Raw genomic sequence first — 15,263 nt, 5'->3', positions numbered from 1 at the left:
GTTAGACATCCCAAAATGCAACACCTCACCTCACGTATGCCAGGCCTTTGCAGCACACAGCCCAACTCACACTTGCCGTATTCATCAGAACACAGCATGATAGATTAACGTTGTTGTACAGTCAGCAGAAACGTCACCTATTCCTTTTCTCCAGAGATGACGTCCAACCCGCTGAGTTAGACAATAGACAATAGGTGCAGGAGGAGGCCATTTGGCCCTTCGAGCCAGCACCGCCATTCAATGTGATCATGGCTGATCATTCTCAATCAGTACCCCATTCCTGCCATCTCCCCATACCCCCTGACTCCGCTATCCATAAGAACTCTATCTAGCTCTCCCTTGAATGCATTCAGAGAATTGGCCTCCACTGCCTTCTGAGGCAGAGAATTCCACAGAGTCACAACTCTCTGACTGAAAAAGTCCTTCTTCATCTCCGTTCTAAATGGCCTACCCCTTATTCTTAAACTGTGGCCAAAAAGCTTTTTTTCAGGGACTAAAAGCTGTTACTCCAGCTTTTTGTATCTATCTCCAGTCACAGTGCTTTGTTCGCTCTCTGTGCTGTTGTCTGCTTTCTGACTTCTCTCACCTTGGGCTGGACCCAAGCGACGTGCTTGGAAAAGTATGTTGCGATGGCCTCTTTTGTTACATTGATGGGGTCTGGGGAGAGCTGAAACTCTTGGGCGAGGGTAGGTGAGGACTAGGTGCACATTGGCAGGAACAGATCCTTTGGGCCGAGCAGTCCAAGCTCCACGCTTGTGGTTGCTCGTCCTAATCCATTGGTGTGCTCATCCATTCCCTCCTTCCTTACATCCTTGAGTCGCCTCTCCTCCCATCCACTTACACGTTTCACTTCACCCATCCCCGAGGAGACAGATAGAAGGATTCCCTGCAGCGTCTCCGTTTGTTCATACAGGACTGCCTCTAGCTGAATACCCCTTCCCTGGTACAGTAGTGTAAGCTGAGGCCAGGTCTACCAACCCTAAGCCCCACTTGGATTGTTTGTGGAGTGTTTGCTGAGTAATGTGTGGGTTGGGATGCGGGGGCAATCACCATTTGTTTCAAGGCTGTTTGTTTCTTTACAGCTGTGCATCGTTCGGGCTGATTGAAGCCCATGCTGGGAGTTTGAAGGCTGACGTTGAATGCAGTGAGTACCCGCCAACAGATGGAGCCCAATGTTCTCGATAACTGGGATCTGGTTTAGTTTAGTTTAAAGATGCAGCACAGAAACAGGCCCTTCGGCCCACCGAGTCCGCACTGACCAGCGATCCTTGTAACTTCAAACATCTTTGTCTCCTTTTCCATGCTCCTGATGAAATGTCACTGGCCAGAAACATTAGCTCCGTTTCTCTCTCCACAGATGCAGCCTGACCTGCTGAGCATTCTCGGCAATCTCTATATTTATTTAAGAAACCAGTAATTGGGCTTGGGATCTTTAAACAGTCAGTGACTTTGTGTGTTTGAAGGCAATGTTTAGTCAGTTAGTGACTGCGTGTGTTTGAAGGCAATGTTTAGTCAGTCAGTGACTTTGTGTGTTTGAAGGCAATGTTTAGTCAGTCAGTGACTTTGTGTGTTTGAAGGCAATGTTTAGTCAGTCAGTGACTGCGTGTGTTTGAAGGCAATGTTTAGTCAGTCAGTGACTGCGTGTGTGTTTGAAGGCAATGTTTAGTCAGTCAGTGACTGCGTGTGTGTTTGAAGGCAATGTTTAGTCAGTCAGTGACTGCGTGTGTGTTTGAAGGCAATGTTTATGTGTCACAGAGCACGGATATAGAGACTGGGGTTCAGTATTCACCTGTTGGGGGATGTGGAGACCATTCCATGTGTACTCTCTGAACCGTGGCTGACCTTGCGGATTAGAGATGAAACGGATAAAAACCCTGAATTATCACCGGGCAGCATGGTGATGCAGCGGTCGAGTTGCTGCCTAACCCGGGTTCGATCCTGACCACGGGCGCTGTCTGTACAGAGTTTGTAAGTTCTCCCCGTGACCTGCGTGGGTTTTCTCCGGGTGCTCCGGTTTCCTCCCACACTCCAAAGACGTGCTGGTTTGTAGATTAATTGACTTGGTATAATTGTAAATTGTCCCAAGTGTGTGCAGGATGGCGTTAGTGTGCGGGATCGCTGGTCGGTGTGGATTCGGTGGGCCGAAGGGCCTGTTTCCGCGCTGTATTTCCAAACTAGACTATCACTGCCCTTCACCAGAGGTGACTAGCAGCACTGCCAATAGGATGCAGTGCAGTAACTCACGAAGACTGTGACTGACCTTCCCAAACCTCTTGAAGGTTGGGTTACGTTAGAATATTGTATAGGACCAGCAAAAAAGATTGAAAGAGAAGAGGTTTGGCTGAACGAAGCCAAAATTACTCAAGCAGGCGGCTGGGATCTGAAATACTGAAAGAGTACTTTATATTAATCTTCATCAAGGAAAAGGTCGATATGAGTCTCGGCAAAGAAAATTGCCACGGAGATTCTGGATGTACTAGAAATTGACAAAGGGATACAAATACACATAAACAACGCGGAAACAAGCCCTTCAGTCACCGAGTTCACGACTTTCGGCGATCACTGTACATTAACACACTGCACACTACACACACCAGGGGCAATTTTACATTTATCCAAAGCCAATCATCCTGCAAACCTGTACGTCTTTGGAGTGTGGGAAGAAACCGAAGATCTCAGAGAAAACCCACGCAGGTCACGGGGAGAACGTACAAACTCCGTACAGACAGCGCCCGTAGTCAGGATCGAACCCGAGTCTCCAGCGCTGCATTTGCTGTAAGGCAGCAACTCTACCGCCGCGCCACCGTGCTGCCCAAGAGGAGGTAGTTGACAGCTGCATAAATCACTAGGGCCGGATAAACAATAGACAATAGGTGCAGGAGTAGGCCATTCGGCCCTTCGAGCCAGCAACACCATTCACTGTGATCATGGCTGATCATTCACAATCAGTACCCCGTTCCTGCCTTCTCCCCATACCCCCTGACTCTGCGTTCATTAAGAGCTCTATCTAGCTCTCTCTTGAAATCATCCAGCGAATTGGCCTCCACTGCGTTCTGAGGCAGAGAATTCCACAGATTTACAACTCTTGAGTGAAAAAGTTTTTCCTCATCTCCGTTCTAAATGGCCTATCCCTTATTCTTAAACTGTGGCCCCTGGTTCTGGGCTCCCCCAACATTGGGAACATGTATCCTGCCTCTAGCGTGTCCAACCCCTTAATAATCTTATATGTTTCAATAAGGTCCCCTCTCATCCTTCTAAATTCCAGTGTATACAAGCCCAGTCGCTCCAGTCTTTCAACATATGACAGTCCCGCCATTCCGGGAATTAACCTAGTAAAAATACGCTGCACTCCCTCAATAGCAAGAATGTCCTTCCTCAAATTTGGAGACCAAAACTGCACACAGTACTCCAAGTGCGGTCTCACTAGGGCCCTGTACAACTGCAGAAGGACCTCTTTGCTCCTATACTCAACTCCTATCATATAATATCATATATATACAGCCGGAAACAGGCCTTTTCGGCCCTCCAAGTCCGTGCCGCCCAGCGATCCCCGTACATTAACACTATCCTACACCCACTAGGGACAATTTTTTTTAAATATTTTTTTTTTTAAACATTTACCCAGCCAATTAACCTACATACCTGTACGTCTTTGGAGTGTGGGAGGAAACCGAAGATCTCGGAGAAAACCCACGCAGGTCACGGGGAGAACGTACAAACTCCTTACAGTGCAGCACCCGTAGTCAGGATCGAACCTGAGTCTCCGGCGCTGCATTCGCTGTAAAGCAGCAACTCTACCGCTGCGCCACCGTGCCACCGTCCTCTTGTCATAAAGGCCAACATGCCATTAGCTTTCTTCACTGCCTGCTGTACCTGCATGCTAACTTGAAGTGACTGATGAACAAGGACACCCAGGATTCAAGGGGAAGGAAGGAAGGGGGACAACTGCAGAAACCCTGTTCGTAATCATCTGAATGCCAGAGGATTAGACAATTATAAATATTATACTCTTGTTTAAATCCACCAGGCCTTGGTGGTGAGAAAGTTTCAGAAATAATAATAAGCTGTAAGATGTGCAGTGACTTGGATGGATTGATGACAGAAAAACAGCAAAGTGAATCAAAGGGGAAGAGAGTCCAGAGTGTTTTATTGTCATGTCCCAGATAGAAGAATGAAATTCTTACTTGTCCAACTAACTTAGTAGACTTGGTTAAGCCAGAGAAGGTGAGATTATCCACCCTGGAACAGGATAAAGACAAACAGAGATATCCAGATTTTGAAAGGTATAGACGAGAAAAGAGAGACTGTCTACACTGAAGGACCCGAATAAGGAAAGTCTTTGCACAAAGAGTGTTTAAGGTCAGGGGAAGGTATGGAGGCAGATTCAAATACTTGGTAAGTATCTCATAGGAAATAGTGTTTGGAGAAAGAGCATAGACTTGGGACTAGGTGGATTGCTCTTGCACAGATCCGGTATGGACTTGGTGGGCCGAATGGCCTCTTTCTGTGTTTGAACCATGCTGTGACACAGTTGCTCCCTCCAAATTACACAAGTGCAACTCCCTGTCACCGTGTGGGTTTTCTCCGGGTGCTCCGGTTTCCTCCCATACTCCGAATACATACAGGTTTGTAGGGTTATTGGCTTCTGTAAATTATAAATTGTGGTGCAGTGTGTAGATAGTTTTGGTGTATGGTGTCATCACTGGTCAGTGTGGACTTGCTGGGCCGAAGTACCTGTTTCCACGCTGTATGTCTTTACAAAATAGTCTAAAGTTCCTGATATGGAAATATATTGCCATTCATTCATTGTTAAAGTCCCAGAAAGGCCCAGACCATGGCACTTAGAGTCATAGAGTCATACAGTGTGGAAACAGGCCCTTCGGCCCAACTCGCCCACACCGGCCAACAATGTCCCAGCTACCCTAGTCCCAATTGCCTGCGCTTTTGGTCCATAGCCCTCCAAACCTGTCCCATCCATGTACCTGTCAACTGTTTCTCAAACAATGTGATCGTCCCAGCCTCAACTACAGCCTCTGGCAGCTTGTTCCATACACCCACCACCCTCTGTGTGAAAACGTTACCCCTCGGGTTCCTATTAAATCTTTTCCCCTTCACATTGAACCTATGTCCTCTGGTCCTCGATTCCCCTACTCTGGGTAAAAGACTCTGTGCATCTACCCGATCTATTCCTCTCATGATTTTGTACACCTCTATAAGATCTCCCCATATCCCCCTGCTCTCCATGGAATAGAGACCCAGCCTGCTCAACCTCTCCCTATAGCTCACACCCTCTAGTCACTTCCACCCTGTGGACTGCAGCCTTACAGAAGGAAGGCTTCGCAATGCGAGAGGTGGGCAAGCAGGTCTCCTCCACATCCACCAGGGGCATCGTGCAGCCACAGGAGCTCCTGGCCGCTGAGGGCAACCGTGCGACGTTTCAAAGTGCCTTCCAGCTGCAGGCTAACAGAGTTGTCCTTTTATTTCAGGTGTCCCGTTACACGACACTGGATGTTGCAGAGGTGCAGTGATACCCCTGGCTTTGTTCCTCATCATCTTTATAGCGCTGTTTGTCTGCAGCCTGCTGGGTGAGTTTCCCCCTCTGACAGCCATTCCAACTCATGTGCTGGTTTTAAACAAGACCATCTCTGGACAGAAGGAATGGGTGACGTTTCGGGTCGAGACCCTTCTTCAGGCTGAGAGTCTCTCAGTCTTTTTCTCTCATTCTGAAGAGACCCGAAACGTCACCCATTCCTTCTCTCCAGAGATGCTGCCTGTCCCGCTGAGTTACTCCAGCATTTTGCGTCTACCTTCGATTTAAACCAGCATCTGCAGTTCTTTCCGACACAAGACGACTTTAAAGCTGGTACGGCTTGGGTGGGGGAGGGATGGAGAGAGTTGGGATGCAGGGGCAATGATTTGATCGTTCTGTTGTTGGTACATACTGTACAACCGTTAAACAAACACTCTGGACACTCCCTTAACCTGGATTAGACAGTTTTCAAATGCAGGCAAAGTAAATGCCAGCTCACAGTGTTTACAACACTAAGGGACGAGGGGAAAAGATTTTAAGAGGAGAGGTTTAGATTTTAGATTTAGATTTAGAGATACAGCGCGGAAACAGGCCCTTCGGCCCACCGGGTCCGCGTCGCCCAGCGATCCCTGCACATTAACACTATCCTACACCCACTACGGACAATGTTTACATTTACCAAGCCAATTAACCTACAAACCTGTACGTCTTTGGAGTGTGGGAGGAAACCGAAGATCTCGGAGAAAACCCACGCAGGTCACGGGGAGAACGTACAAACTCCGTACAGTACAGCGCCCGTAGTCAGGATCGAACCTGAGTCTCCGGCGGTGCATTCGCTGTAAGGCAGGAACTCTACCGCTGCGCCACCGTGCCGCCCATCAGATGCCAGCTGAAATACTGGAGAAGCACTTTATATCAGACTTCATCAATGTTGATACGAGTCTCTGCAAAGGAAATTGCCACGGATATTCTGGGTGAGTTAGAAATTAGGAATAGTAGGTAGCTGAAAGCTGTATCAATCGCCCGGGCCAGATTGATGGAAGGAAGGGAGGCAACTGCAGAGACCTTGTTCATGATCACCCAGGCATCTGTACGTTCATGCACGGTGCCTGTGGATTAGAAAATTGTTCATGTTACATTCTTGTTTAAACCCACTAAGCCTTGGTGATGAGGAAAGTTCCACACAGAATAATAAGCTGCAAAGTTTGCAGTCACTTGGATGGATTGATTCGATGATCAATGACTTTATATAATAGTGGCTCTTATGACTTTTAGGTTATCTCTATGGTACGATTAACCTTTACCAGTTGGCTGTTCCTTATTTCCTGTTGCAATTGTTTTTGCCACATGAGAACTTTCTGAATGTAGATTTAAATGGGAAGCGTCAAACAAGTTTGTCGCCATTCTGGCTGGTTGAAAGGCTTGGACATGCCGTACAAGAGACTAGTGTTCCCCTCCCTGACTCTCAGTCTGAGGAAGGGTCTCGACCCGAAACGTCGCCTATTCCTTTGCTCCGGAGATGCTGCCTGACCTGCTGAGTTACTCCAGATTTATCTTCATGGACCCTCTGGGGTTGGTAAAATAAACCTTTAGTAAGTTTAGTTTAGTTTAGAGATACAGTGTGGAATCAGGCCCTTCGGCCCACCGAGTCTGCGCCGACCAGCGATCCCCACACACTAACACAGTCCTACACACACAAGGGACAATTCACAATTTTTACCGACACCAAGCAGCCTACAAACCTGTACGTCTTTGTGGAGTGTGGGAGGAAACCGGAGCAACCGGAGAAAACCCAGGCAGCTCAAGGGGAGAACACGCAAACTCCGTACAGACAGCACCCGTAGTCAGGATTGAACCCGAGTCCCTGGCGCTGTAAGGCAGCAACTCTACCGCTGTGCCACCGTACCTCCCCTACACTGTACGTTAATAAGAGAAGGAAGTTGTGAGCAGCGAAGGATGAGGTTGCCCTTATTCTAGTAACAGATGGCATCTCTTTCCCTGCAGGTTATCTGAACACTCCAGTGAATGCTATTCGAAGGCTGGTGAGTATTATTTATTGCAGGGATTGGTAAAGTGGGGAGTGAGACGGTGCTTCTGCTGAGCTGTGGTGAGCACCTCCCACCTTAATGTCTTCATGTTAGAGACCTGTATCCACTCAGTTCCATGGGTGAGTGGGTGGGAGGTGGTGCCATCAGTTTTAATATCGGGTGGCCCTGTTACTTAGCCAGCATGGTACATCCATCCAGTGGGTGCCCCAGTGATGTGAGCTGGTCTGACACACTCCCACGTAGGGTTGCCAACTGTCCCGTATTAGCCGGGACATCCTGGATTTTGGGCTAAATTGGTTTGTCCCGTACGGGACCGCCCTTGTCCCGTATTAGGCCCGGGGGGGCGCTGTAGGCCCAGACACTGTAGGCCCGGACACTGTAGGCCCGGACACTGTAGGTCCGGACACTGTAGGCCCGGACACTGTAGGTCCGGACACTGTAGGCCCGGACACTGTAGGCCCAGACACAGTAGGCCCGGACGCTGTAGGTCCGAACACTGTAGGTCCGGAGGCCCGGGCGCTGCCTAACGGAGGTTGCGTGGCAACCAGCCTCCCGGCCCGGGCGGCCGCCATTGATGGAGCGGGAGCATGTGGCCGCTGGGTGTGGTTACGTGGGGCGCGGGGCAGTGACGTCACCTTGTTCCTTATTTGGGAGTGAGATAGTTGGCACCACTACTCCCTCACTGTAAGGGATCCTGGCTGTTCAGGGTAAGTCCTACCGTCAGAGACTCAGAAAGCCCAGGACATCCACAGCATTCAGGCCTAGAATTCCTAGCTGTTCGAGAATGTTCCAGTATTCCCAGCCTTTCGAGGTGTCCCAACTATCGGAAGGAACCCCAGCCTGTCCAGGATAGCCCTGCTTCAAATATCACAGTCAGTCCACAGCACACCAAACCTCCAGCGTCTGGATACCAGTTGTAGAGTCATGCAGAAAGGAAACCAACTCATCCGAGCTGACCAAGACCCGTTTAAACTGGCCCATTTGCCTGCTTTTAGCTGATATCTCTCTAAGCGTTTCCTATCCGTGTATCTGCCTAGCTAACTTTGAGGCTCAGTGAAAAGCTTTTGTTGCACGCTCTCCAGTCAGCAGAAAGACAATACATGATTACAATCGAGCCATTTACAGTGTACAGATACGTGATAAGGGAATAATGTTTAGTGCAAGGTAAAGGCAGCAAAAAGCCAGCCAGGGTGCAGGCCTTTAAGTAGTCCTCTATAAATGTCTCCATCTTCTGGCACCAGGCACCAGGCACCAGGCACCAAATCCCTGCCACTCTGGGTGAAGCATCTTTCTGTCATTTCCCATCTCAGTCTGCCCTCTCACCAGCACTAGTGGTGCCTGGTTGCTAGCCCTTCTGATGGACTTCCACCCTAGCCTCCCTCTCCTGTGGATGAACTGGGGTATTGTGTGACTACACGATGGCATCTCCTTGCATGGGTTTAGGTTCCTCGCAGGTTGACAATGGTTCGAGCAAGCCTTGCAATATAAGCCTTGCGATAAAGATCTTCCCCACATGGACTTGAGGCCTCTGTGTTTTGTTTTTAAGATGAACAGAGGAGATGGAGAGGGGGACCCCCAGAGAGGGGCCCAGGAAGCCGGGCTGCTCCATGGTATCCCCACAGCAGAGAGCGGCCTGCACACGGGGATTCAGGAAGAGGGCAAAGACAGCCGGCCTTCTGAGGAGGAGGAAGAGAATCACGTCGCCTCGCCGATTGGGATGATTATCTGTGTTCAGGATGCCAATGGGAGTGCAGGTCGATAGTGGATAGATAGGTGGGGAAGAGATATCATTGTGAATCAGTGGCTGGAAAAGTATCCCTCAGATTTGAAACGCTTCCCCCGAAATATTGTGGATTGTTTAAATCCAGAGCATTTTCGAGCCATTTTATTCTAGTCCCACACAATATAATCGACAGTAATGTTACTCGCTGGATTGGCGTACCAAGGGATTCCTGGTCTGTTCTCAGTATTGGACCCACAAAGAGGTCACTCTCAGTGTTGGCGTGCCCACACACATTGATTGTCTTGGTCCTTTGTGCTGCGATTGTCCATGACTTCAAATCTCTGCATTGGGCACATCTGTCCAGAGTTGGCACAGAGACGGGGGTACAGGGAATGGGCTCGACAGGGAATGGGTTGGACTGTGCCCAGATGTCCACCTCCACTTCACCTCCACATGTGTGCGTCATGCCAAAGAGGACTGGGCTCGTCGTCGCCGAACGTTCTCTCAACATGTCTGGCTTTGGCCGAACGTATGGAGCGATCTCTCGGTGCCTGAGAGAAGCTGCCTGTGGTCCCAGGGAAGTGGGCAGCGCGGGGCGGGGCTGCCGAGCAACTGTGCCGTGTGGAGCTGTCCTCCAGCCAGAACTAGATTCTTCAAAAGAGGAGGGGGGGCAAAACATCAGCTGGAATAATGGCAAGGACTTTGCCCAAATCAGACGAGAGTGAAGTCATCAGACCCTCATCATGTTCCGTGTGTTGAAAACATTTGCCACCATTTTGATGTCACACCAGCTGATTGATTACATATTTTACAAACATTCGTTTACTTATCACACTGAGGACTTTTCAGCTGCGATGATAATGACGATTATAACAGTGATTCGTCTGAGTTTACTCCAACAGTACCCGGCAATAATTTTACATTTGTTCTTGGGGGGGGGGGGGGGGGAAGCACGTGTGGACCCCGATAAAAGACTCTCGTTACAGAGGGTGGCCGGGGCTTGGTGTGGAGGGTCCCTGGTAGGTTTGGCTTTGTCTTTAATGTACTGTGGTCTGCTCAAACTCCAGCAGTTAAATTGGGAACCGAAAATGAATACTTTATATGATTAAGCCACTTACTTGTTAAATGAATTGGCTTACAAGAGGGACCGAGTAAGTTAATTAAATAATTAATCTGGTAACTGTGAATTGAATAATTAATGCAGAGCTAAATAAGCAAGATAACACAGGAGCCGAACTCCACTTTTAAAGAGATTTGACGGTGTGGACAAGTTCTGTCTTGTGGAGGAGCGTGTTAGTGGAGGGAAATTGATTGGGTCTCTGTTCACGGTGGCGCAGCGGTAGAGTTGCTGCCTTACAGCGAATGCAGCACCGGAGACCCGGGTTCGATTCTGACTACGGGTGCTGTCTGTACGGAGTTTGTAAGTTCTCCCCGTGACCTGCGTGGGTTTTCTCCTGGATCTTCGGTTTCCTCCCACACTCCAAAGACGTACAGGTTTGTAGGTTAATTGGCTTGGTAAATGTAAAAATTGTCCCTAGTGGGTGTTGGATAGTGTTAATGTGCGGGGATCGCTGGTCGGCGCGGACCCAGTGGGCCGCAGGGCCTGTTTCTGCGCTGTATCTCTAAACTAAACTAAACTAAACCAGAGGGACCTTCCTGGTGGCGGATGGATGTGAAAAAGGGTCTCGACCCGAAACATCACCCATTCCTTCTCTCCAGAGAAGCTGCCTGTCCCGCTGAGTTACTCCAGCGTTTTGTGTCTACGGTTTAAACCAGCATCTGCAGTTCCTTCTTCCACTTGTTCAAAGGTGAGCACTTGCAGAGAGCAAGGAACCAAATATGCAATGCCACCATCACGAGGAACTTAGACTCAGAGACAGTGGAGACATTGTAATGTTTCAGAGATGGTGGGGAGGGGCCGGGGTTGGTGGGGGGGGAGGTACGGGGGGCACCTGTACCCAGGGGCCAGTCACACGGATTGCGTTTGGTAGATGGTTTGTAACGAGAGTTGATGATATGCTCTGCACACCAGTGAGTTGGAAGCAATGGTGAACAGCATCAGCTATAGCCCTCGTTTGACATCTTTGAGGGACTTGTTATATCAAGTCAAGTCAAGTTTATTTGTCACATACAAGATGTGCAGTGAAATGAAAGTGGCCACGCCTGCGGATTGTGCTAAACTACAAAACACAATAGAAAAAAAAAATTTAACACAAAAAATAAATTAGTACAGTAAATTAAATTAGTCCCTGGTGATATGAGAGTTAACAGTCCTGATGGCCTGTGGGAAGAAACTCCGTCTCATCCTCTCTGTTTTCACAGCGTGACAGCGGAGGCGTTTGCCTGACCGTAGCAGCTGGAACAGTCTGTTGCTGGGGTGGTAGGGGTCCCCCATAATGTTGCTGGCTCTGGATCTGCACCTCCTGATGTATAGGTCCTGCAGGAGGGGCGAGTGTAGTTCCCATGGTGCGTTCAGCCGAACAGACTGCTCTCCGCAGGGCCTTCCTGTCCTGGGCAGAGCTGTTCCCAAACCAGAATTTGATGTTCCTGGACAAGATGCTTTCTACAGCCCCAGAGTAGAAGCAATGAAGGATCCTCAGAGACACTCTGAATTTCCTCAGCTGTCTGAGGTGGTAAAGGCGCTGCCTTGCCTTACCCACCAGTGCGGTAATGTGTGTTGTCCATGTCAGATCCTCTGTGATGTGGACTCACAGGTATTTAAAGCTGCTCACCCTATCCACAATAGACCCATTTATCTCCAGTGGCGTGTACGTCCTTGGATGTTGAGCCCTTCTAAAGTCCACAATCAGCTCCTTAGTTTTTGTGACATTCAAGAGGAGGCTATTGTCCTGACACCAGAGTGCCAGATCAGCCACCTCCTCCCGGTAGGCCTTCTCATGGTTGTTGGAGATCCGGCCCACCACCACAGTGTCATCAGCAAACTTGATGATGGAGTTTGAGCTGAACCTGGCCCCACAGTCATGTGTGTACAGGGAGTACAGTAGGGGGCTAAGGACGCAGCCCTGGGGGGATCCTATGTTCAGGGTGAGGGAGCTAGATGTGTGTTCCCCCATCCTGACCACTTGGGGCCTGGCGGTGAGAAAGTCCAGGACCCAGGCACACAGAGGGGTGCTAAGCCCCAGTTCCAGCAGCTTCTCAACCAGTCTGCTGGGGACTATTGTGTTGAATGCTGAACTAAAGTCAATGAACAGCATCCTCACATAGCCCCCCTGGCTGTCCAGATGAGAGAGAGCGGTGTGTAGAACCTGGGAGACCGCATCATCCGTGGACCTGTTCGGACGGTATGTGAACTGTAGTGGGTCCATGTTGCGAGGAAGGAGGGCACAGATGTGCTTCTTGACTAGCCTCTCAAAGCATTTCATGACAACCGAGGTGAGGGCCACTGGTCGGTAGTCATTTAAACACGCTGGAGAGGCATTCTTTGGCACCGGTACAATGATGGATCTTTTGAAGCATGCAGGGACCACGGACTTGGCCAAGGAGAGGTTGAATATTGTGGTGAGCACATTTGCAAGCTGAGTGGCACAAGACTTTAGTACTCGCCCAGATATACCATCTGGGCCTCCAGCTTTCCTCGTGTTCACACGCGTCAGAGCCCACCTCACCTCATGCTCGGACACCGAGAATGTGTGCACATCCCCAGCGGTGGATCCCTCTCCAGCCTCGCTAGCCAGCGCCCCGTCGGTGTTGTTTTTAGACGGCGAGCTGGGGGTGTTACCCGTCTCGAATCGTGCGTAGAAGGAGTTCAAGTCATCAGCTAAGGAGGAGCCGGCACTTCCGGTTGAGGGGGTGCTGGACCTGTAGCTAGTTATAGTCCGTAGCCCCTGCCAAAGGCGCCTGGTGTCCTGCTGCTCCATCTGTGACTCCATCTTGTCCCGGTACCTCCTTTTTGCGTCCCTCACTGCCCTTCGCAGTCGGTAGGACTCTACCTTGTAATCGTCCATGTTGCCGGATGCTAGGCCAGAGTTGTAAGCAGCGGTGCGAGCATTCAAGGCCACGCGAATAGACCTGTCCACCCAGGGTTTTTGGTTAGGGAAGATACTAACCCTTACCGTGGGGATGATGGTATCGGCTATTGTGGCAATGAAGTCCGTAACCGCTTCCGCAAACTCACTGACGTCTCTGGAACTTGCTTGGAACATGTTCCAGTCGACTTCGCTCAGTGCATCCTGCAGCATGGCCTCTGAATGGTCAGACCACCGCTTTACGTCCCTCGTCACTGCCGCTTCCCATACTATCCGTTGTTTATACTCCGGCAGCAGGAAAATGGCAGCGTGGTCAGATATTCCAAAAGGAGGGAGAGAAACGGCCTTGTAGCCTTTCCTGAACGGCGTGTAGCAGTGGTCCAAAGTTCTTTCCCCCCTGGTGACACACGTGATGTGTTGGTAGAAGTTGGGCATGACCTTTTTGAGATTTCCCCTATTGAAATCTCCAGGAACCAGCACAGCCGCATCAGGGTTCTTGTGTTGGTGTCGACACAACACATCGTGTAGGGCCGATAGTGCCACGTCGGTGTCCGCATGCAGTGGGATATAGACGGCTGTGATGATCACCGAGCTGAACTCCCGGGGAAGGTAGAATGGTCGGCATGGGATAGTCAGATGCTCCAGGTCCGGCGAGCAGGAACGAGAAAGCATCTTAATATTCCTAGGGTTGCACCAGTTATTGTTGGTCATGAAGCAGACTCCTCCGCCCTTGGATGTCCCGGATTCTTCCGTTCTGTCCGCACGGAAAACAGTGAAGGACTGGGTTGGGCAGATCACCTGATCCGGCACCAGCGGGGTCAGCCATGTCGCGGTCAGACAGAAGATGTTGCCGTCTCTCATGTCCCGCTGGAATCCGATCCTCGCCCTGAGGTCATCCAGCTTGTTCTCCAGGGACTGGACGTTGGCCAGCAGGATGCTGGGCAGAGGTGGACGGAAGGGTTGGGCTCTCAGCCTATTCCCAATCCCCCCCCACCGCTTTCCTCAATGTTTTCTCCGACATTTTCTCGGAGCCGCGCTCCCATTGATATTGCCGCGGCGCTCTCTGTGGATATGAATAAATATTGCTGGGGTAATGGATCTGACTTAATGACGGAGCAGGCAACAGAACTGTCCTGGCAGACCCATTGTCTCTGCCTGTTCATGTCCCACCGAACTTATTTCCACCTACCTCGACGCCATCCTATCCCCCCCGGTCAAATCCCTCCCCACCTACGTCCAAGACACCTCACACGCTCTCCGTCTCCTCGATAACTTCCGGTTCCCAGGCCCCCACTCCCTCATCTTTACCATGGATGTCCAGTCACTCTACACTTCCATCCCCCACAAGGATGGTCTCGAAGCCCTCCGTTTCTTCCTCGACCGCAGAACCAGCCAATCTCCATCTACCAACACTCTCCTCCGCCTAGCAGAGCTGGTTCTTACCCTCAACAACTTCTCCTTTGACTCCTCCCACTTCCTCCAAACTAGAGGCGTAGCTATGGGCACTCGCATGGGCCCTAGCTACGCCTGCCTCTTTGTCGGGTACGTCGAACAATCCCTGTTCCGGACGTACACTGGCCCCATCTCCAAACTCTACCTCCGCTACATCGACGACTGCATTGGTGCTACCTCTTGTACCCATGCAGAACTCACTGACTTCATACACTTCACTACCAATTTCCACCCTGCTCTTAAATATATCTCCGACATCTCCCTACCTTTTCTGGACCTCGCCATCTCCATCACAGGAGACAGACTAGTGACGGACATTTACTATAAACCCACTGACTCGCACAGCTATCTGGACTACACTTCTTCCCACCCTGTCTCCTGCAAAATGTCTATCCCCTACTCCCAATTCCTCCGTCTATGCCGCATCTGCGCCCAGGATGTGGTGTTTCACACTAGGGCATCAGAGATGTCCTCATTCTTCAGGAAACGGGGCTTCCCCTCCTCCATTATAGATGAGGCTCTCA

The 15,263-nt window shown here is 50.2% G+C and overlaps 1 protein-coding gene across 2 annotated transcripts in view; it reads left to right on the top strand.

Moving 5' to 3' along the window:
- LOC144604614 (tumor necrosis factor receptor superfamily member 5-like) overlaps nucleotides 1-10,238 on the top strand; it is a 78,939-nt gene extending 68,701 nt beyond the window's left edge. For both annotated transcript variants that reach the window (XM_078419231.1, XM_078419232.1), the window contains exons 6-9: nucleotides 1,083-1,144; nucleotides 5,487-5,585; nucleotides 7,535-7,572; nucleotides 9,125-10,238. In XM_078419231.1, the coding sequence (XP_078275357.1) occupies nucleotides 1,083-1,144; nucleotides 5,487-5,585; nucleotides 7,535-7,572; nucleotides 9,125-9,340 (415 nt within the window). In that variant the 3' untranslated portion in view covers nucleotides 9,341-10,238. The remainder of the gene's footprint in view (nucleotides 1-1,082; nucleotides 1,145-5,486; nucleotides 5,586-7,534; nucleotides 7,573-9,124) is intronic.
- The last annotated feature ends 5,025 nt before the right edge of the window (nucleotides 10,239-15,263 follow it).

Source organism: Rhinoraja longicauda, chromosome 22 (genome assembly GCF_053455715.1).
Source record: "Rhinoraja longicauda isolate Sanriku21f chromosome 22, sRhiLon1.1, whole genome shotgun sequence".
Classification (NCBI taxonomy): domain Eukaryota; kingdom Metazoa; phylum Chordata; class Chondrichthyes; order Rajiformes; family Arhynchobatidae; genus Rhinoraja; species Rhinoraja longicauda.
The sequence above is the reverse complement of the archived record's forward strand: the minus strand, read 5'-3'. Positions and strand labels throughout refer to the sequence as shown.